Raw genomic sequence first — 23,562 nt, 5'->3', positions numbered from 1 at the left:
TATGAATAAAAAAAATTGAGAAACATTCAGGGCCGCTTATTTTCCCGGAAAACTCAGTTGGAATTTTTTTGTTTTCCTCTGACACTGCCGTAAAATAAGGTGTTAAGGACTCGTGGAGTTTTAAGGGATTGAACTTTTCCATCAAGTTTGACAAGTCACAAAAACGTCGAAAGTCGATATATCAGTCATCTAAAATGCTTGATTTGTTCGGAGAATTGTAAACTGCAGTATGTGATAGGGAATGTCTAATAAAATAAAGTATTGTGGAGTCTAGATATTGAAAACGATTCAAAAATTTTTTGTTCAAATTTTATAGGCTAAATACATTAATCTACAAAACTATGAAACAATATTAAGATAAATATGTGAGTAACTTAGAAGATAAGTATATATAATTGAGATCACAATGTAGGCAACAAATTTTGAAAATTTTATCTAGTTTTCGAGTTTTAATATTTTTTATGGAAAAAGTCTGTTTTTGAAAATACGTGGGTTGTTAAGGAATTATCTTTTCTGCTTTTTCCAAGTTAATAAACTCATTCGATTTATGCTGTAATATATTTCAATATACTTTTGCCTTACTCCGTGAGGTAGAACTGCATTGTAAAAGTTAGGGACCCTGTTTTGTTTGTTACTGAATATCTCCAAAAATGTCTAATCTCAAAAATTGGTTAAACTGGTTGGAAAATCTTGTTAACTACGTATTAAAGTAAATATAGGATTTTTCTAGATATTATTTACAAAACTTGTTCGAACTTACTGGTAAAATTTTTGATAAGTTAGAAGGATTCTTTTACTTGGAAATGCAAAATGGTTTTGCAGCCGTTGTTTCTCTCAGTGGTAATCCTATGAAGTGGTAAACAAAAATAATATTTTGTCATTTCTCAGAGTCTATAAATGAAAAGTTGCGCGAAGTGTTAAAACAAATCTATCGAGCTTTCAAACCGTCCAGCTATCAAACAGATCAGCAAAACAAATAAAGGCTTTTTTCAAAGACGAAGGAGAACAATCATTCAAAGAAGCTTCTTCGCGTAACTCTCTGTACATAGAATCTGTCATTTCTGAGCTCTTTTTGAGAAACTTCGCGGCCTCGTCGGGCACTTAACGTGTTATATAGTGAGCGTTAGATTTCCGCTCCATACTGGAACACTTTTCTTCTTCGGTATTTTTCGACCATGCCACTGGGTGTTGCATGCAAATACTTCGTTTAGTGTAGTGTTATATTTTCAGGACAAATTGACCATTTCCCTATTAAAAATAAAAGCTTGTTGAAATTATTCTTATACTATAGATTATTTAAGAGTTTGCTCTGTATAGCTTAGAGGATTCGTAAAATGCAAATATTTAGGTTATGATTCTGTTGCATATAAGTATAAAAATCATGTCAAGACAATTTTATGATGTTTTGATAGTTCCCAAATAGGATTAATAACTGTGAAAAATTTAGCAGTTAAAATGAAACGGTTTGCGTTTGCAAAAGTTTCAAGTTCAATAATATTGTTGTATTATCTGAGGTTGAACATAACTTAAGAAATTGAATGAAAGCACGAAAGTTATTGACCAAAAAGATTATGTTTTGCTGTTTGAAAAATATGGTTTTATTTACGAAACTCAAATTCCTTAACACCCCATTTTGCATTTCCGTCAAAAATCACACATTTTCATTATTATCTCAGAAATTTGTCATGGGATCCTTATAATTGTATTTGGCTTTTGATATACACGACGAGAGAATGGTAGGGCAGTACTTTGTTCAATTATTGACATACTAGAAGTTGCTTGAAATTCTAGTTGAAATTTTTTTTTCATCCCTTAACACCCCATTTTACGGTACTTTGAAAAATCATAACTCAAGAACGAAGCATCGTAGAAACAAAGTTTTTTTTTATGAAAATGAAAGCAAATTTTCTCAGGGATAAAAAAAAATTAACTGGAAAAAGTTTTCTACAAAATTTTCCACCGTTGAGAAATGTTGCCACCAGGATCTTTTCCATGTGAGGTTGGGAAAAAGTGCCATTCTGCTTTAATTTTAAAATCATTTTCATGGTTGCATACATTTTTGAAATTTGACATTAAGCGAATGGCTAGAGATGCTAGTATTAGAAAGTCAGCCGAAATTAATAACGCCAAACAATTTTTCAACTGGGCTGTGTCGCAAAACCAATTTAAAAAAGATTGGGAAAGACCAATTTAAAAAAGATTGGGAATTGATCTATGCAACTGAAAATGACTATTCAGAGGCTGAAAAATTTCTTCAGGAAAGATTTTCTAACCTTGTTCCAATTCCTGGAACAAAAATATATCATTAATTTATACCAAAAGACGAACGAAGCATTTTTGCTAGTGAATTCACAGATGCTCATGAAAACCAAGAAAATACAGCATGCTTTGTTCTTAATAATACAAAGAAACGAAAATCTTCTGGTGTTAGCAACCAAAGACAATCTTCCCGGTTGAAAAAAAAAAGATAGTATTAAGATGAAAATGTAAGTTATATACTGAATAAGGGATGGTACACAAATTATGTCACGCTAAATTTCAACTTTTTTGACCCCCCCCCCCCTTTGTAACGTTTTTTGTATGAGTCCTTCGGAATTTTTGTAAGACTTGTCACGCTTGGCTTGACCCCCTCCCCCCTTGGAGCGTGACGAAATTTGTGCATGACCCCTAATTGAATAAATAAAATTAAAAAATAATAATAATAATCTTCTTTGTTCCATAGAAGAGAAAAAATCCCTTTTCAGTGTAATGAAAAATTGAGGCAGAAACAGTTTTTTTTCAGTTTTTCTTAGCGGTGTAATTTTTCATGAAAAATATCATCCATTCCGACTTATACTTCATTAAAACCAATCCCATATCCTTTTTTCAGATGTTTTATAAAATGTGCAATTGCTTTGATAAAAAATCTTTGTTTTTCCGATGCTTCGATTGAAATATGGGTTTTCAAAGAAAAGGATTATATGGTCATTTTCCACAAAATTGGCCATAACTCATAAACGAAAAAAAAGTACATTTCAAAAATTTCAGCGATTAAAGCTTATGAAATCGCCTTCTCAAAAATATATTTTTGGAAGTTTTCCACTAATTGGAACATAGTTTTTCCGGCTTTTCTTTACGAATTTTCTCAACGGTGGAAAATTTTGTGGAAAACTGTTTCCAGTTAATATTTTTTTTATTCCTGAGAAAATTTGCTTTCATTTTCTTAAAAAAAAACTTTGTTTCTACGATGCTTCTTTCTTGAGTTATGATTTTTCAAAGAAAAGGCTCAAAATGGCACATTTGCACATTTTTTACAAAATTGGCCATAACTCAAAAACGAAAAAAAGTACATTTCGAAAATTTCAGCGATTAAAGCTTATGAAATTATCTTCTCAAAAATATTTTTTTGAAAATTTTGTACGAATTGGAGCATAGTTTTTCCGGCTTTTCTTTACGAATTTTCTCAACGGTGGAAAATTTTGTGGAAAACTTTTTCCAGTTAATATTTTTTTTATTCCTGTAAAAATTTGCTTTCATTTTCATAAAAAAAAACTTTGTTTCTATGATGCTTCGTTCTTGAGTTATGATTTTTCAAAGTAAGTAGTGTCAGGGGAAAACAAAAAATTTTCCCAAACCCGTACGGAAATAAAAAAAAATCCCCATATTAAACTCGTACTAGTGAACTAGCTGATGGAAATGCAAACCACTATCGCAGATTGAAGATATAACAAGTGTTCTTTATGCTTCATATCAATTAGTCAGTGTTATAACTACTGTTATCTTGACTGTTTTTTTTTTCTAGGATTCAAATTATGCTATAAACGGCTCCTGGAGGACATGTCTCTCATTTCATAATATGTGAAGACAGAAAGTCATACTGTGTGTAACCTTATAGCTGTCCAACAGGTTTTTTATTATTACATTAAATTTTTAAATTACTCATGATTCATCAAAAACGTAGTGTCCGAACATAAAGGCTGTCCGGAAATACAGGACTCTATAACTACCATTACTTTTGAACCCATGTAAAAAGAAATTTAAAGCAAATATTGAAATTCAAGTTTTGTATGAAATACTGTGAAAGTTCATTCAAATGAATCCAAGGTCCATTCAAAGTAATCCAAAGTTGACGATTTTGCAAGAAAATGGGAAAATTACATTGTCCAAGTCCAATACTGTGGGTTCAAACTTCAACCCTGATTATGAAGGCAAACAAAACAGAAGCGAAAAAATTGCGTGAATATCACTTACCTTTCGGTGAGTTTTCCTATTGGTATGTCGTAGACTTTTCTTCAAATACAGGAGCACTATCACCAAGCACTAGTAGGAGCACAAAATTACGGAATTTTAGTCAATATTCCGTTCAGATATTGCGAAATATGCAATCACACGACAATCACCGACTCACAAAATCCACCACCGGCAATCAAAACAAAACCATGCGCCGCGTCGCGCTCTCTTTTTCGTTTGCTCTTCGGTTCGGTCAATCCATAGACGCCGTTGCAAAACGATGAAAAAGAGGGATCAGAGGATGAAATTGCAAAACCGCAGGGCACAAATCAGCTGACAAGCGTCGTCAACACGCTCAACATCATTCATGCATCAAGAGAAGATTAATTTTCACTTCAAATTAGTATTAAATTGAATGTAGAGCTTTAAAACCAATCAATCATAATTACCAGAGCATTCATGTGATGTAGATTGCTGTTAAAGCTTTAATAATGTAATTTTAACTTCTGGTTAACTGAAGTGAGCACTTTTGTGAAGCACGTTTAGAGTGTTCAGTTGTTCCGCGACATCGTTTACAAACGTGCGAGCGCATCGCCAAAGAAAGCGGCATTAGTAAACAAAACCTCATCGCGGACGGAAGCATTCTCGAGTGCCGGAAGTGGTGAACAAAATTCAACAGAACGGATTCGATGTGATAGGAATAAGTGAACGGTGAATGTACAACAAGGATACGAGACTTTCCACAGACGCGTAGTGAAACGATTTTCCGGAAATCATGCCTACCTGGAACCAAATGCAATCGCAGCTCAGGCACCCGAACAATCCAGTGGTGTTTATGGACATTACCGTCGGAACTTCGGTGAGATTTCTAACCGTCGCCATTTAGTATCTAACTTTAAATTACTCTAACACTGTTCATTCAGGGCTGGTAGCAGGTCTTTTTTTAGAGACATGGTTTCTATATTGATGCAAATCAGTGCTTGAGGTATACTAAACAAAATTCTTGGTGGAATTCCTTAGTAAAGTTCTTGAATAAATTCCATTGGAAAAATCACTAAAAGAACTTCAGAACAAATTTTCATAGTAATACATGTAATACATCTTTGGGTAAATATCGGTATTATTTTGTGGTAAAATTCTTACTGAGAATTATAAAAAAAAAAACATACAGTAATATGAACAATATCATTTGTCGTAATGTCACGTGAAATGTTTTTTTTAATCTTTATTAACAAGAGCCTTAGGCCATTCCGGGGCAAACGGCTTTACTTCCCTTCCGAAGACAATCGTCACTATAACTTTTTTCGTAATAAGTGACTATTTCGGGTATGAGATATGATCCCAGATTGTCAGCGTGAATCTTAGAAACACTCTTCGAAAAATGTCTGGTCTTATTCTATGAAAAATCAAACTCTAATCCTTGCAAGGCCTTGGTTCCTGTTAGGTTTCCTTGATTCCTGTTTGGCCTCTTTTTGGTTCCCGTTTGGTCCGTTCCTAACGACTAGAGATCTCTGAAGAACATAGTTTCAGGACAAGCAGTTGCTATCAGCCCTTCCATTAGGAAGTCTTCCTGGAATATCTGAGCACATTAGATCATTTCAGCATTAAGTTCGTCGAGAAGTTTATCTAAAAATTCCTCCAACATATCATTCACGATTTTTTTTATCGAATAGTTCTCGAGTAATGTATCGAGTAAAATTTTCATGTATCATTTTCATTTGGGGTTGGATCAAAATTTCATTTGAGGTTTCACACCAGCAGTTATTCGAATTATTCTACACAAATTTCTTCAGAGTGTCTGTTCAATGCGCCTTGAGCACGCCTTCAGAAAATCCTTTGGGGAGCTTTCAGAGATTTTTGCAAGAATTCCGCATATCTATCATATATTGCATAGAGTTATCCTATATATTAAATACTATATGATTTAATTTTAGCGATAATTTCTTCCGATTCCGTTGCATTCACCTGTGGGGTGAGCGACGGAATCGAGATCGTGTTCGGTTCGCGTTGTGCGAGTGCGAAAAGATATTCGTGTTCAGTCGAGGATGGATTGCTAACTGGTGAGCTCGTTTCATGCTTATGATAACACATTTGACAACGTTACGATTATGTTATTTTCAAACAAACTATGGATGGTTCCTACAAATGTCGGCTTAAACCCTTATTTCTGTTACAAATAGTTTTGATATACACCTACCTTTCTATTTCGTCATTACTAAAAAAAATCTTTGAATAGTTAGACCAGAGGCGACTCGTAACCTCACTTTTTACCTATTCTACGCAAATGCCTTTTTCGGCAAACTGAGATCATAAAGCAAATAGTAAATGATTGGAATCTTCCTTTCTAGCAAATCTTCACTTGATAGATGCAAATTTGTTGCGTAAAGTCAAGAATTCCTATTCGTGAAACAGGTAGATTGTAGGTTAGGGAATCGCCACTGAGTTAGACATTATGAATGTTGACGTAATGTTTTGATGTTCTACCAATATCCTACTACTTTTAAGTAGGAGTCGTATTTTTCCACCTTATCCTTATCACCGACCAATGGTGACTCCTAAATCTTTTACCTCCCTAACTAATCAACACCCTTCCCGTAGTGATCGTGGAATTGCAAAAATAGTATCTATCTCTTAAAGCAACAATCACTACACACTAACATTCCTTCCCCATCCCAACTCATATTAAGGACTTGAACTAATGTAAACTTCGAGAGTAAGCGGAATGTCCCATCCCTTATTTATTTGGCTCGAAATGCAATTCTCACCAGTTCCTGTGTGGTACTGAATGAACATTGTCATAGATCTTGTCTTCCAACCCTGTTATGATGGTTGACAATCAAAAGCCTGTTGAAAGAACTCCGAGAATGTAGTATCGGATCGGACATCAAACGATCTAGTAGGCATGGCACAACTTCGACGCCTCACTCCTATAGTAATGTCAGAATGGAATGCAAGGTTCTTCGTGGTGCTCCCGCTTGCCAACAACGATTCTGAGCTTCACATTTGGCGATCCTGCCAGGAGTTTTAAATAAATTTTCGTTTTTCCTGGAGAGCCTGGATTCGTTAGCAAGCGGGAGTGTCCACTAGGAAATGTGTTTGTGTCGAGTGCTTCTTAAACCGCGTGTGAAAATATGTATTCAGAGTGATTGTGGAGTGAAGTTTGAATCTGATAAAAAGGCATCTGTAAGTAAACAGCAATGTGGTACTTTCTATGAATAATAGAAAACTGATTGAAGAGGAAATATGACATTAATATGCATTAGCCGCTTCACTACTCGCTGAAGCAGCAATGTTTCTCTCTGTTCTTGTTGTTGCTCTTATTGAACACCAACATCACCTCAACTATTTGAGTTGCGCGATGCAGGCTTTGAAGTGAATATTTTGTTTTGCATTTGAATTCAAACAGACTGCTTCGATGGAAATATTTGAATGTAATAGAAAGTGTTTCATCTATTTTATCCGATTCTAAGATTATGATCATTTCGAGTTGATTCATCTAAGTTATGGAGTGCGCATTTTGCTTTTATCAGGGACCTATTTTCTGTATAGGTTGAACGGAAAAAAGAATTACGTTAGGAACTGAACAATTTTTTTTTGCAGAAGTTAATTGAACATATCCGTACAAAACGTGTATAAAAAATATCGTATAATTAAGTATAATTTGTAAAATAATGTGATTTTGCAAAAGACATGTGAAGTGTTAAAGTTATTAGTGGTTTTCATGAATATTAATCAATTTGTATAACTTATCAATTAGTAATTTCAATCGAAAAAAAAACTCCCGTAACATTTATCAACTGTGCAAATTTCTATATAAATAATAATAAAACTTCGCTTTGGTTGTATGTGATCATTTCATCGTTTCTTCTGTGATGATACACACATTTCTATATCTTATCTCTCCTGCTTTCAAATAAAAACAAAATAATTTCAATAAAATAAAATAGAGTGAAAAATGAATGTAAGTGTGTGCAAATATTCCTAACCATGGGCGATTTTGAATTGGTGTTCCAAAAGTAGATTTTTCGTTCCAATTAATCGATTTTTTGATGTTGAAACAACATGAAACCCTAATACAAGGGATTTGATCTTATTTTGAGTCGTTGTTCTTGTAAATTTGCTTACGAGTGAAGAAATCGAATCGATTTGAATAAAATCGATACAAAGGACGAATCGAATTTTAATCGATTCAGTATTATCGATGTTTTGGTCAAATTTGACCTATAATGCACATGATTGTTTTCTTTCCTATTTGCTTCAGTACATTGTGTTTCCCGTAATGTTTAACGAACAAGTTAAGTGTGAAGCATACTGAATCGGTGAAATTTGTGAATTTTGTGTCGATAACCGGTGAGATCCAAACTATTCAAATCTACTTAATTCATTATTATTTCCAAATAAATGCCATGTTAAAAAAATAATAACATGTTTGAAAAAAATATCCTTAACGCGACTGGTGGTTGCTATGAAAAAAATGCCCTTAACACAATTGGTGTATGCAATGCAAAAAAAAATGTCCTTAACGTGACTGGTGGTTGCAATTAAAAAAATATTATTGCCGCGATTGGTGGTTGCATTTGGTTTGGTATTTGGTTGTCTTTAACGCGACAGATGGTTGCAATGAATATGTTATTAACTCGACTGGTGGTCGCATACTTGTTCCTAGCAATCAATGTTATTTATATTGCTAACGCGACTGGAGGTCGCATATTTATTCTAAGCAATGGTGGTGTATACTTACTACCGCGACTGGTGGTCGCATTACTTGTTCATAGTAACTGCTATTGATGTTGTTAACTCGACTGGTGGTCGTATACTTGTTCCTAGCAAGAATTATTGATGTTGTAAGCTCGACTAGTGGTAGTATATTTGTTCTTTGCAATGGTGGTGTACACTTGCTACCGCGACTGGTGGTCGCATACTTGTTCATAGTAACTGCTATTGATGTTGTTAACTCGACTGGTGGTCGTATATTTGCTCTAAGTAATGGTGATGTACACTTGCTATCGCGACTAGTGGTCACAAATTGGTTCCTAATAAAAGTGATGTTCACATGCATGCGCGACTGTATCTATAGAATAAGATATGTAAGCCCAATGATGGCTAGTAACTTAGTAGATATGTTATATCAAAACAAGTAACAACAGTCAAACAAGTCTTTGAGTGAGTATTTCCGTGAAAGTACGGTGGATTGAATGTACAACAAGATGAAAGTCAAACACTGATGCTACTCTGTTGAACGCATATATGTCAGCAGTGATGGCATTTCACCAGTGTGAAGCACTGGAGTGCAAGTGTTTCGGTCTCACTGAGGAGCGGCCGGTTGTTCCACAAGAGAGAAAAAGCATAAAGGCTGGGCCACAATGGTGTGAGCGGCAACGCGGCGCGGCAGGTTTTGACAGAAAATGTATGGGTTAACTGTCAAATCTTGCCGCGCCGCGTTGCCGCTCACATCATTGTGGCCCAGCCTTAACACTCACTGTGGTTAACCATGCATTCGAGAGCGTGTGAGTGCGAGTGTTGCGAAGCCAAAGAGAAATTAAAAACTCACCATACCAGTGAGAAGAATTTTGCGCGCACTCAAGATCTCTCACTCCAGTGAACTCACCGGTGCCATCCACGCTGGCGTGGCACTGCAGTGCGCTCCATGATGCGACACCCAGCATTTTTTCATGCTCCGGGTTTCTAATTTCTCTCATTCGGATACGTCGTTGGCGTGGTAGCTATAGATTCGACATTCATTCTATCGCGGTCATGGAATTTGGAGCGTACGACAATATGTCGCGGATTAGAATGGGTTGCATATGTTCAAGTTGATTGTTGGATAACTGTCTTGAAATATTCTTTGTAGTTCATTTTTAGTCACTCTATTCCACTTGTAATTCAAGTGCAAATGATCCATAATAGGGGGTGACCCATGATAGTGTAGCCAGTGTACACATTCTCACTCCATCGAGAGGGGACTTGAGTCAAAGAAACTTGAATTGGTCTGCATTAGGAACTAAGCAGAATAATCGTCGTCTGATACTTCTTACCAATAACAATGTATACGATTGGTACTATTATAAAATATAAAAATACATAGTACAGGTAGGACTCGATTATCCGGAGACTCGATTATCCGGAATTTTAGACTCGATTATCCGGAATTTGTTTTTTGATGTTCTTGTTTTTCAGTTTTTATGCATATATATGAGATAATTTGGTATTGCAATATACAATATGAATGCTTTTGCAGTTTTGAACGTATTTAAGAAAAGGGGGGTTTGAAAAAGTGATTTTTTGTGTATACTTGTCACAAATGTATTTTTTGTAGCGACCCCTACTGTTCCTAGAAATAGTTTCTGGTTACGCCACCGCATCTTATGAATAAAACAACAAAAAAAGATAATATTTAGGTTCTTTTATCGAAGATTTCAATTATTTTCTTAGTGATTCGATTATCCGGAGGACTCGATTATTCGGAGTGAAAAAAAAATCGGTACTCCGGATAATCGAGCCCGACCTGTATTAATTCTTCTTAAAGTGTGATGTTCTATGACACCATCAAATATACATTTGTGGGGGTTTGACGCAAAGGGGTGCTAGTGACAAAAATCTGCTTTTAAGAAAATCGAATTTGAACCATTCAACGAATTATGTTATTTTTTTCTGTTGAACAGAAAAATCGCCCAAAACACTGTCGGAAAGCTTGAAAACTGTAGAATCATCCCCATCGATGGTATGTAAATAATTTATTCTCAATGGCATGTACATGAATTGTTAAAGGCATGAGATTAGCATTTGTGATATTTTTCACAAAGTTTAAGAATATAATATCGGAGATTTTTTTCTGATTTCAAGCTATTTTTCATTCCAAACCATGGAAATCCCGTTTTACAACATGTTTTAGCTTATTAATATGTATGAATAAGAAATCTTTTGAAACCTTTCGATTTTTAAAATACAGATCGCTCGCGAGTAAAAATTTCATGTCCCGTTTTTTAAATCAATAAAAAGTGTCGTTTCTTTAAAAATAATACGTTGATTAGTTCAACGTACCAATTTCTCAAGATTTTTTTCAACTAATGGTATACATATAAATTGAATGAGCCATAGGAAAAATAGATGATTTTTTTTACATTAATGAATATAAATATATATGATATGGCATACTTCTCCGCACTTTCTATGGGATGGTACTTTTAATTCAAGTTTTATTATCATGTACTAATAGACTGGTCTGAATTTGAATAAATTTTTATATCCTGAAATACTTTTTTCATTTAACTTTCTTTCATTTGTCAATCTTCCCAGAGAAAATTTTAATCAAACCATCTATAAGTAAAAATGGCTATCTGGTATAAAAAATATCTATATTAATGATAAAGGAATTGCGTTTATATATCCCAAGTTGGTTTGAGAATCAAGGCAACTGATTTGAACAATTCTTTCAATATTCCTTTCCACAATGGATCCTATGTGTTTGTGACGCATAATATTTGTGGGATCCTGCAGAGAAAACGGGATACGCAAATTGGATACTTATTTTTCAAAACCTATTGCATTTTTTTTCTTGCAAAACCACCATGGTGGGGTATGTGGACCATTTGGAGCAAATTTTCATATCTCGCGTACTGATTGTAAACTTATCAGAATCGCAAATTAGTTTAACGTTATTTCATCAGAAAAAAAATCAATTCCATTGAAAATAGAAAGAATTTAATTTGCTTTATTCATGTTAGCTGTACAGCAAGATAAAGTTATCCATTGGTTTTTCTGTATCCACTTACCCCGCCATACCTTAACTTAAAAAATCGAAGGAATAGCATCATGGTATCTTGACAAAAGTTGTTAAATTAGACGAAATCAATAATTATCCTGAAGACACCTTTTGTGTAGGGCTTTCATATTTTCAGGTTTATCATTTATAAATTATCATCCGAAATTTCACTTTAGTTAAATTGTCATTGCTTTTAAACTTGGGAGTGGCAAAATAATCAAAGTTATGTCTGATATGTTGTTAAAATTCCTTCAATCGTTCCATAATAAACTGAGATCTATCCTACCAAAGATGATCATTTTATACGGAAAATCGAACAAGTTGAAAATGTAAAAAAAATGGAGTGGAAATGTAATCATTGGATTGGTGCAAATTTCTTTATTTTTGCTACCCTTTGCTTGAGCGCTGTCAATTACAGTAAATATAATTCTTCTAAAGTTTGAAATGATCTAGAAGAAATTTAGCTATGAACATGCCTTTTAAATATTATATAAAGATTTTTATGGGAAACGCTTATCTTTTGTGCTCCCTCAGCCCTTTAATTCTTCGTCATAATATTTTTATATTCTATATTTTAAGTGTAATCTTTCCGATAAATGTACATGCCGGCTTGAGTATTAGTCAATAAAAGTGCTAATGTCACAATTTCTCAGATAAATATTAACGCTGCAAATAAATCCAAATCCTTGGAATGAAAATATTTATAATTAAGCCCCTGGTTATGTTCGAAGGGCGATGTTTTCTTAATGCGTTGTACAAAATACGACAGCGTGACCACTTTAGACTTTTTTTATTTTTTGGGTGGTTGAACTACTGCATCTAATGTACCGTTTGATTCATATTACGGACACTTAAGGCCTCAGTAAGTTAAAACTCATCAAAAAGCATAAAAAATGAATCATTCCCGTTATTTATTTCCGAATGGTGCGTAAAGATTTTGATTTCATTTTGAAACATGAACAATTTTATATAAATAGAAATATGTAGCCTTTTCATTGCCAGAAGTTTCCTCACTTTTGTTTTATATTCCGGGCACTTTGATTCGTGTCCCATGCCAGGAATTGGAAAAGGACCACAAACGGATTGTGCTTCAACATTCTTAGCAAAGCCACTCCCAAATTTTCGTCAATCATGTTATTTATACGTGAATAATCTGATTGCCGTAAATGTTTGAACTATCTTAAAACCCAAGTCTGCACAGTGGGCCAGGCCATTTGAATATTGAATTCTGATATGCTAAAAATATTAATACTGACAAGAAAGTATCAGCCGATGTTCCAGTATTTCCAGGATGCTTTTCATTATTGGCTGTGCAAGCACTTAGAATAGAATAAAAAAAAATATTCCGGACAGCTCGTGAAAATCATAAATAGAAAAGTCAAATCATCTATTGAAATCGTCCAACCACTAAAGAAACGTATAAGGTAGTTGGGAATTATAAATTTGCATAGACATCTATGGAAAAAAAAACTTATTAAAACGAGTCTCGAAGGTGAGAACTTTTGAACGGTAAAAATTAAAACATTTTGTGTGAAATGTTTTCCATACAAAGAAGAGTGTCCGGAATTTAAAGCTGTCCGTAATATGAATAAAAACGTGTTGAATTTTTGAGGTTATGAAACACGCAAATTAGGGTGCCGGTGCCATAAGTGGACTACCTAAGCTATAAAAAATCATAACAAAATAACGAAAAGCCCTAACAGAGATCTCAACAGAAAGATTTCAACCTCTACTATATGGGAAAAATATAAAAAGAGTGGTAAGACTATGTTTTGACATAAAATCCGAGTGGTTAGAGTCCGCGGCTACAATGCAAAGCCATGCTGAAGGTGTCTGGGTTCGATTCCCGGTCGGTCCAGGATCTTTTCGTAACGCGAATTTCCTTGACTGCCCTGGGCATAGAGTATCATCGTACGTGCCACACGATATACGAATGCAAAAATGTCAACTTTGGCAAAGAAAGCTCTCAGTTAATAACTGTGGAAGTGCTCATAAGAACACTAAGCTGAGAAGCAGACTCTGTCCCAGTGAGGACGTTATTGCCAAAAAGAAGAAGAAGCTAGTGCTCCAGTAGACGTTCGGGAGAGATACAAGAAATTTTGAACAATATGGTAAATTTTTACAAAGGTTTAAAATTTTTCCCTCGGAACAGCAACTAATATCTTTCGAATGAAGCATAAAGATCATCTTTGGGACTTTTCTTCATTTTTATATATCCATTTTAAAAACTGCTTCCATCCGTTGATCCACTACTGGAACACGACGGCAACTATTGGTGCAAGGGAGCCAATTTTTTGCGTAAACTTAATCATTTATATGACTTTTTGATAAAATAAAAAGCTGAAATATGGGAAATCGACTAAACTAGAGGCGATCTATCCACCAAAAATGGCACATGTCGTTTGAATCGAAAAATGTACGTTTTATTCCATTAGTCCAATCTACTGGTACATTACAACCATTGGTACCGCTACCCTATTTGTAGAAATAGTGAATAAAATTAATACAACGCGTTGCAACGTTGTTTTGTCAGAATGAAACTAGAACGCAAATATAACTGCATAATATGAACAAAGGAAGTTTTCTTAAATTCTTATGTAATTAATGAATGACCTCCTTCTGCAGAAGAATGGCGCATCAGAGTGCATCCGGATGCGAATCGAATGCCCTACTTCTGAAGTTTACTTATCTCGCATAGGTTTCGAGAAAAAGTCAACTTCGGTGAGAAACCGATTCTAATTTTTTACCGCGCCAACAATATATGTTCAAAAGTTCATGCGTTAACCTCCTGAGGGCATGATACGCTCGGTACAACTTTCCAGATTCAGATTTTAAAACTAGACTCGTTGCGTGTGATTTGTGTGCCGTCTGGTTCCGATCCTCGCGCCCTTCTAAAAATGAACAACGCTACTAGGAAAACTTCGATCGATGATATTCCGCACGAGCGAGGCTCACCTTCTGGATATTAATCTGCGCCAATAATACTTTTCCTGCACATTTAGATAATTATAAACCCACTTTAAAGCTTATATTACTCCTCCTTTTTCCACAACTTTAGAGACAATTTCAAGAAGTACTGTATAAATGTACATTGTAGAATAGTGGGAATGAAACTCCTCCACCCTTATCTAAGAACAGTCTAGGGTGTCAATGCTAGTAATGGACCCCTTAGTAGCTGAAATTCATTCTCGACGCCTTTCCGCAATGCTATCTCAGGCGGATATACATTTGTGGCGTCTAACAACAAGTTCAATGTTTTTACTTCATAGTACGCCTATGAAACATACAAAATCATTCGATTTTTCCAGCAAAATATGCATTTGGAAAACTGTTGTCCGAATGCCTATTATGGACCCTCCTGGGGTCCATAATAGGAATGTTTACAAATTTGACGTTTCGTATTATGGACCCTCCATTTGATTCCCATGTAATCCGGCTCGCTGCCGACGTGCCTATTATGGACCCACCTGGAAATGCGTATTATGGACCCTCTTGTGTGGTTTCATTTACAAAACTGTTCAAATACCTGTATTGCGGCGCCTCAAACCAAATATTTTGTCTGAAACTGCTGACTAACAATGCAATCGAAGTTCCCCCGGTGGATTTTCACAGGAATAAGAGTGCTTTGAGTGTTAATTTTATGTTTTTTTCTGTGGGGGGTCCATAATACGCAAAGGGTCCATAACCGGCATCGACTCCCTACTTATAGAAGCAGATCAATCTAACCGTCCATACGACTTGTTCATTCATTTTCACTCACCGCAGTGTACACTCCAGTGCATACTGTAGAGCGCACACTGTTGTTCTCACTGTGGTGAGAAAAAACATGATCACCGTAGAGAATGTTGGTGCTCTCAATTAGCGCCCTAGTGTATGTTAGTGTGCAGTGATACAAGCTTTTATCTCCTCTCACTTCGCCCAGTGCGCTCAACAGGCGCAGTGGTGAATTGAACCATATCAGAGCGCTCTCACTTTAAAAACGAGAGTGTGTGCAGGGAAACGCACCGCTCTTTCTCGCACTGGGGAAAATGCCATCACTGTATGTCAGTTTATTAATAGCAATATTTTGTCCAAAATTCATCTTAGATATGTCATTTCATATAATTAGCTTGCCGTTTCTAATGTATGGAACGACATTCAACCGATCAATAATTTCAACGCCGTTCTGATTGCGTGGGTATCCTACAGCGGAAAAATGTTTCAAAGTCGCATGTACAAGTGAACAGTTGAAATATGAAACAGTATACATCGGTGAAGTTCTTAACGATGTGAAATATACATCCTGAATTCCTGAAAGCTTTCGTGATGACGGAAACGATGTGAAAACTCATCACTTCAAACTTTTTTTTCCTGAGAAGAGGGAGGATGTGTGGTACTGAATGAACATTGTCATAGATCTTGTCTTCCAACCCTGTTATGATGGCTGACAATCAAAAGCCTGTTGAAAGAACTCCGAGAATGTAGTATCGGATCGGACATCAAACGATCTAGTAGGCATGGCACAACTTCGACGCCTCACTCCTATAGTAATGTCAGAATGGAATGCAAGGTTCTTCGTGGTGCTCCCGCTTGCCAACAACGATTCTGAGCTTCACAGTTCCGATCAATCACGGAGTAACAATCAGGGATTGAATCCTGAGAAAATTGAGAGAATCTCTCACGTATCGCTCTCTGTAACTATCATAACATGCTGCACATTATGAGAGACTGTTTATCGTATACTGCTACAACTTTGATCAGATTGGGGGGATAGTAGTGCATGATAAAACCCCTCTAAACATGCTCCAAGTCTGGGGGACACTATTGATATTGGAAGTTCATGGATTGTTTATCGTGCCAGTAAAGAAAAACACCTACCCCCAACGGTAAACAAGCGAGAAAAATGGATTTTATCATCGCTCTCTCTTTGGGGCTCTCACTCGCTGCTTCCATTTATCATACTTGTTACACCTTGCGATACAATGACGATCGTGGACCGCAACAGGTGGGATGTTTTTCTTTGCTTGCTTTGATCGTGCTTCATACTCAAATGAGAGCGTATTCTGCAATGCCTGGTAACAATCATTGATATATAAATCAATCTATGCTATGCTATGCTTGACGATGCTGAACTTTCTTGGAAAATTTCTCGAACAATTTTTGCTGGACCGAAGAATTTATCAAAGGGGAAATCTCCGCAGTAATTTCTAAAGGTATCATATTCTTAGTTGATGAAATCTTGGAAAAACTGAACGACAATTCTGGTGAAATTGGTCTCTGTTTTATTCCTGTTCGGTCTTTTTTTTTGGTATCTTTTTACAAGCATTTGTAAAGTTTTTATTTGAAAGCCTACCTGAGTTTTGAGTTCTCGATAAATTAATGTCGATCATACTAAATATTTTTTTTAGGAAATCGGCCGAATGGTATTCGAGTTGTTTGCGGACGTCGTTCCGAAGACTTGCGAGAATTTTCGCCAGTTCTGCACCGGCGAGTACAAAAAGGACGGTGTCCCGATCGGGTACAAAGGTTCCAGCTTCCATCGGGTGATTAAGGACTTCATGATCCAGGGTGGTGATTTTGTGAATGTAGGTTTTGAGCGTTCAACGAAATTTTCCAAATGTTTTAACATTTCGATATCTTTCTCATAGGGAGACGGAACAGGGGTGATGAGCATTTACGGTAACAGTACATTCCCGGACGAAGGATTCCTGCTGAAGCATGAAGCACCCGGTTTGCTGTCGATGGCCAATAGCGGGAAGGACACCAACGGGTGTCAGTTCTTCATCACCTGTGCAAAGTGCAACTTTTTGGACTATAAGCACGTCGTGTTCGGAAGGGTACTGGATGGGCTGCTGATCATGCGAAAAATAGAAAATGTCCCCACCGGACCCAACAATAAGCCCAAACTACCGGTAGTGATTTCGCAGTGCGGGCAGATGTAGACCCCTGCTGGTAGAGCTTCTCCAATTTATCACGTAAGGACACTTGATTGCAAGAATCGGACGCCCAGTTTCGAGAACCAAGACGGTATCAATCATCGTCTTGGAAGCAGACATGGGACACGACAGGCAAACAATATACACCATCCATCGAACGGAACGGCAAAGAGTGAGTGTTCTCTATTTATATATCACATTCTAAGTCTCTTATTGGTTTGGGCTTTGTTGGAGTCCGATGCAGTGTTAGTCCATCTACAGAGCTGACCTTGGCATGGCAGGGAAATAGCTTTTTACGACCCATCATAAATTATGAATGGCTAGCGGTGGCTCACTCGTCGTTTATGGAGCTTTGTTTCGTCGAACCTTATGTTACTGTTCTGTAATTAAATAATTACTTCTGCTTTCCCTCGGAAGTTAAGCAAATTGTGCCAACACTGCTAGTAATATCGCTTCGAAGTTCGCATGTCCTCATCCTTATACCTTCTCTCACCAATAACAATGTGGTTACGTAATGAAATTTTAGGTATAATACGTAACGAGCCTGAATACTTAAACGTCGTACCCCTACATCAGTCCCAAGTCCGTACCCCCAGTCAAGTCCAAGGAAATTCAAACGGACAGACGTCCTTTTTTCCAGTACCCCGAGCTTTCACCCAATTCAGTCGTTGTAGTTGCTGTGGCTCAATTTGCATACCGCGGAGTAATTCATTACCCTTGCCTTTTCCTTTTCGATTTCTGAACCATTCCTTTCCCATAATTTTGTTTGACCCTTTCTATGGCGAAATGTGTTCCAATGAACATATTATTGATGTATATCGAGTATTTGACAGCGCATCGAACTGTTTGTGCGGAAAAAATGTATCTCTGATTATTGTATGCCACTTTTGAAGACCAGTTAAATCGATTTTACTCTAAATCCGCTGAGAATCGATAGGAAATAGGAAGGCGAGAGAGGGTTAATGCCTAGCAAAAATTCAAATTAGGATGGCGGGAGGGGGTCATTCCACGTACATTCGGTAAATTTCTACGACATGTATAAAATCAGTCTTTACAACAATTCCAATTTCAAATTCTTCTATAAATTCCAAGGAAGCTTTTTTGGGAAACCTTTTCCAGGAGGCTTTGGAAGAGTTTTCCCAAGAAGCTTTGGAAGACCTTTCCCGACATGCTTTGGTGGAGCTTACACACTAAGCTCTTAAGGTGAAGTTCACCGTAATCTCAACAGCTGAACAGTTCGGTGAAATAAAAAACCCGAAATTCCGTCGAAGTTTTACGGATTCCGGTGATTTTTCACGGAATACTGTAAAAATTTACCGTATCAGGTATCAGAAGGCCGGCTCCAGAGGCACGTTCCCCGCCATTTGGGAGATTTGTGCCATCGCCATATTTGAGCCTATTTCATCATCTACCCGATGGGAGAGGAAAGGGAAGGGAAAGATGGGAGGAAATAGGAGTGGGGTCCCTTGAAGAGGGAAAATCGCATAAGCGAATTGAGAGCATGTAGCTCCATACCACAATGGGTTCGAACAGCGCCCTAAAAAGGACACTGCAAAACGCATGAGCGCAAAGAGAGCCTATAGCTCATTACCACAGCGGGTTAAGAATAACAGAATGTCCTGAAGATTCAGGCTTCTGAATTCAGTTTCACTTAATAAGTGTTTACCAAGTAATTGGAATCGCATTTGCGCAAACCTGGACAGTTACATATCAGGTGATACGAAGTTCCATAATCGGAGTCACAACTATCACACACAAATGATTCAGCACGCTGAATATTTGCCATGTGATAGTTGAGTCGGCAGTGACCTGTCAAGGTTGTTACCAAGAGACTGCAATTCTGCTTTGACAGATTTGTTAAATACTTAGCCACCTTTGGGATGGCTCAGTAATGTACAATTTTGTTTGACGACATGACTCAAAATTATTCCAATATTTCTGGTGCTGAGTTGTCGCCCAAGAACTTCTGAAGCTTCACCTAGCACTTCGAAATTGGAATAGCTGCCTGAGGGCCAATGAAGTCATGCGATGTTCCATTGCGAGCTAATTCATAAGCCAATTCATTCCCAGCAATGGAAGAATAGTAAGGACCCATATAAGTTTTACAGAGTTCACTGAATTCAGTTCCTCAAATTGAGTTCGACGTGCGATAACAAGCTTAGACCTTGAGTTGGCCTAAGCAAGAGCTTTAAAAGCAGCCTGACTATCTGACATATTCCTTTACAAATAGCCAGACGTCAAATCGTCCCGCGAAGGGAGTTGTGAGGAACAAAGTGACAAGCAATTGTGGAATTCACTCGAAGCAAGGACAATTGTGTCCCAATACACCGGAAGTGGAAACATTCAAATCACTAGGATTTCCAATGGACGGAGAGAATTCATAGAATTTGGTCACAACCAATTCCCAGTTTGTGGAGTATATGTTCATATAGAGATGTAGCGATCATCATCTGATACATGCCAATTCGTCAACTCGTGACTAATTATGTTCAAGCAGAGCATTATGTCTAACACTTCTTCTCTAGCAGATACCATGAAGGTTGGGCGATTCCTTAAAATAAGTAATCCAAGATTTGAACTACTTAAGCATTCCATCAGACTGGAGCTTCTCAAATTGATATCTGAGCTGCTCCAGATGATGTGATGAGTATCAGCATCACTATACACAAATCAGCAGAAGGCCTTTTCATAAGCAGTGAATGACAACTCGTTTGAAATCATCCATTGGGGATGGTTTATCATGTGGTAAATACACCACCAAACGAAAGACGTATTTCCTATTAAGGTCATCAACAGAAACATCAATTGTGACATCACATACATCTCTGGTTGTTAACTCAGAAATGAGTGTAGCAACGTAAGCACTATTTATGAACACGCATGCACGAGGTATAGCACGCGTGTTTGCCATTTCATGTTTATGAAAGTAACAAAAACTGGGTTAACAAGGTTACCTAGATAAAAGTTCATAAAAGTAAGGTTTTTGCGCCATTTGAACTGTACCATTTGCATGAGTCTACAAAGATTGATCGTTGCTGATATTTTATGCTGAAGATTGGTCTAACTAAGCTATCCTAACCGTAGCCACTACCCAAACTAGGCAGGGTTAAGCTTTTAGCAATCTCAGAATGAAAAAGACCAGCAGCGAAACAACCAGTTCGGTATCTCTGTGTAATACGCATAATGCGAAACCATAGAGGTGAAAATTTAAACTAAATTACAACGTATTAATAATCCCACCCTTATTCAGACTCAGGCTTGAAACTGAAGAAGGGCAGCCGATTATCTCGGAGAAACACAAGGTCACCTGCACCATTGCTCCGGGTAGCACCGTTTGCGGTTAGGTTTTATTTAGACCCCCCTAACCATTCATTCTTAGGCACGGTAAGCTTAAAGCCGCATGAATTAGGGGTCACCTGTTAGGTGGATTTTTACCACCGGAACAGGCAGTCCGTAGTGTTAATTTTTAGCCAATTGAAACAACCGCTACCGACACTACACGGCTATCTAGGCTGATCGGGAAAAGGAAGCTAACATTGATGATTAACTCCTGACGTGCCCAAACAGCCTGCAGTCTTTACAACAATTCCAATTTCAAATTCTTCTATAAATTCCAAGGAAGCTTTTTTGGGAAACCTTTTCCAGGAGGCTTTGGAAGAGTTTTCCCAAGAAGCTTTGGAAGACCTTTCCCGACATGCTTTGGTGGAGCTTACACACTAAGCTCTTAAGGTGAATTTCACCGTAATCTCACCAGCTGAACAGTTCGGTGAAATAAAACACCGTAATTCCGTCGAAGTTTTACGGATTCCAGTGATTTTTCAAGGAATACTGTAAAAATTTACCGTACTCCGTTAATTTATTTCACCGAACTGTTCAGCTGTTGAGATTTCACAGGAATCCGTAAAATACTTTAAGTGTGTACCCAGGAAGCTTTGGAAGAGCTATCCCAGAAAGCTTTGGAAGAACTTCCCCAGGCGGCTTTGAAAGAGCTTCCCCAAGTGGCTTTGGAACTTTCCCAAAAGGCTCTGGAAGAACTTCTTTAGGAGGCTTTGGCATAACTTCCCCAGGAGGCTTTAGAAGAGTTTCCCCGGAAAGCTTCGGAAGAGCTCCCCCAGGAAGCTTTGGAAGAACTTTCCCAGAAAGTTTGTAAGAACTTTCCCAGAATGGTTGGAAGAACTTTCTTAGAAAGTTTGGAAGAACTTTCCCAGAAAGTTTGGAAGAACTTTCCCGGCATGCTTTGGTGGAGCATACCCAAGAAGCTTTGCAAGAGCTACTCCAAGAAGCTTTGGAAGAACTTTCCCAGACAGCTTTGGAAGAACTGTCCCAAAAAGCTTTGGAAGAACTTCCTCGGGAACCTTTGGAAGAGCTTAGCCAGGAAGCTTTGGAAGAACTTTCCCAGGAAGCTCTAGAAGAATTTCCCCAGGAAGTTTTGGAAGAACTTCCCCAAGAGGCTTTGGAATAACTTCTTTAAGAGGCCCTGGAAGAGCTTCCCCAGGAAGATTTGGAAGAACTTTCCCAGAAAACTTTGGAAGAACTTCCCCAAGAGGCTTTGGAATACCTTTTTTTTTTTGAGGCTCTGGAAGAACTTCCCCAAGAAGCTTTGTAAGAACTTCCCTAGGAAGTTTTAGAAGAGCTTCCACAGGAAGCTTTAGAAGAGCTTCCCCAGGAAGCTTTCGAAGAGCTTCCCCAGAAAGCTTTGGTAGAACTTCCCCAGGAAGCTTCGAAAGAACTTCCTCAAGAACCTTTGGAAGAGCTTAGCCAGGAAGCTTTGGAAGAACTTCTCCAAGAAGCTTTGGAAGATCTTTCCTAGGAAGCTTTGGAGAAGCTTCCCCAGGAAGTTTTGGAAGAGCTTCTCCAGAACGCTTTGGAAAAACTTCTCTAAGAAGCTTCGAAAGAACTTCCTCGACAACCTGTGGAAGAGCTTAGGCAGGAAGCTTTGGAAGAACTTCTCCAAGAGGCTTTTGAATAACTTCTTTAGGAGGCTTTAGAAGAACTTTCCCAGAAAGCTTTGGAAGAGCTTCCCCAGGAAGCTTTAGAAGAATTTCCCCAGGAAGCTTTGGAAGAACTTCCCCAAGAAGCTTTGGAAGAACTTCCCCAAGAGGCTTTGGAATAACTTCTTTTGGAGGCTCTGGAAGAACTTCCCCAAGATGCTTTGTAAGAACTTCCGTAGGAAGCTGTAGAAGAGCTTCCACAGGAAGCTTTTGAAGAGCTTCCCCAGGAAGCTTTCGCAGAGCTTCCCCAGAAAGATTTGGAAGAACTTTCCCAGGAAGCTTTGAAAGAACTTCCTCGAGAACCTTTGGAAGAGCTTAGCCAGAAAGCTTTGGAAGAACTACTCCAAGAAGCTTTGGAAGATCTTCCCTAGGAAGCTCTAGAAGAGCTTCCCCAGGAAACTTTGGAAGAGCTTCCCCAGGAAGCTTTGGAAAACTTCCCTAAGAAGCTTTGCAGTGGCGATTCCCTAACCTCAAATATAACTGTTCCACGATTACAAATTCTTGACTTTCTAGAACAAATTTGCATCTAACAAGTAGAGCTTTGTTAGAAAGGAATATTCCCACCATTTACTTTGTGCTTCATAACTAAATTCGCTTAATTCGCCATTTTTAGATTCGTAGAACAGGTAAACAGTGAGGTTACGAGTCGCCTCTGAAGCTTTGCAAGAACTTCCTCGACAACCTT

General features: G+C 37.5%; 2 protein-coding genes across 2 annotated transcripts in view; one reads left to right on the top strand and one right to left on the bottom strand.

Annotated features, from left to right (window-relative positions):
• LOC5578216 (ribonuclease P protein subunit p25-like protein) overlaps window positions 1-4,450 on the bottom strand; it is a 259,804-nt gene extending 255,354 nt beyond the window's left edge. The window contains exon 1 of the mRNA XM_021839953.1: window positions 4,231-4,450. The gene's annotated coding sequence lies outside the window, so the exon portion shown is untranslated. The remainder of the gene's footprint in view (window positions 1-4,230) is intronic.
• Window positions 4,451-4,774: 324 nt separating this feature from the next.
• On the top strand, window positions 4,775-18,056 carry LOC5578206 (peptidyl-prolyl cis-trans isomerase H). Its single transcript, XM_001656800.2, has 3 exons — window positions 4,775-5,068; window positions 17,359-17,535; window positions 17,599-18,056. The coding sequence occupies exons 1-3, from the start codon at window positions 4,985-4,987 to the stop codon at window positions 17,890-17,892; spliced, it is 555 nt and encodes a 184-aa protein (XP_001656850.1). The 5' UTR covers window positions 4,775-4,984; the 3' UTR covers window positions 17,893-18,056.
• The last annotated feature ends 5,506 nt before the right edge of the window (window positions 18,057-23,562 follow it).

Source organism: Aedes aegypti, chromosome 2 (assembly GCF_002204515.2).
Source record: "Aedes aegypti strain LVP_AGWG chromosome 2, AaegL5.0 Primary Assembly, whole genome shotgun sequence".
Lineage (NCBI taxonomy): Eukaryota > Metazoa > Arthropoda > Insecta > Diptera > Culicidae > Aedes > Aedes aegypti.
This window is presented reverse-complemented; position numbering and strand designations above follow the sequence as displayed.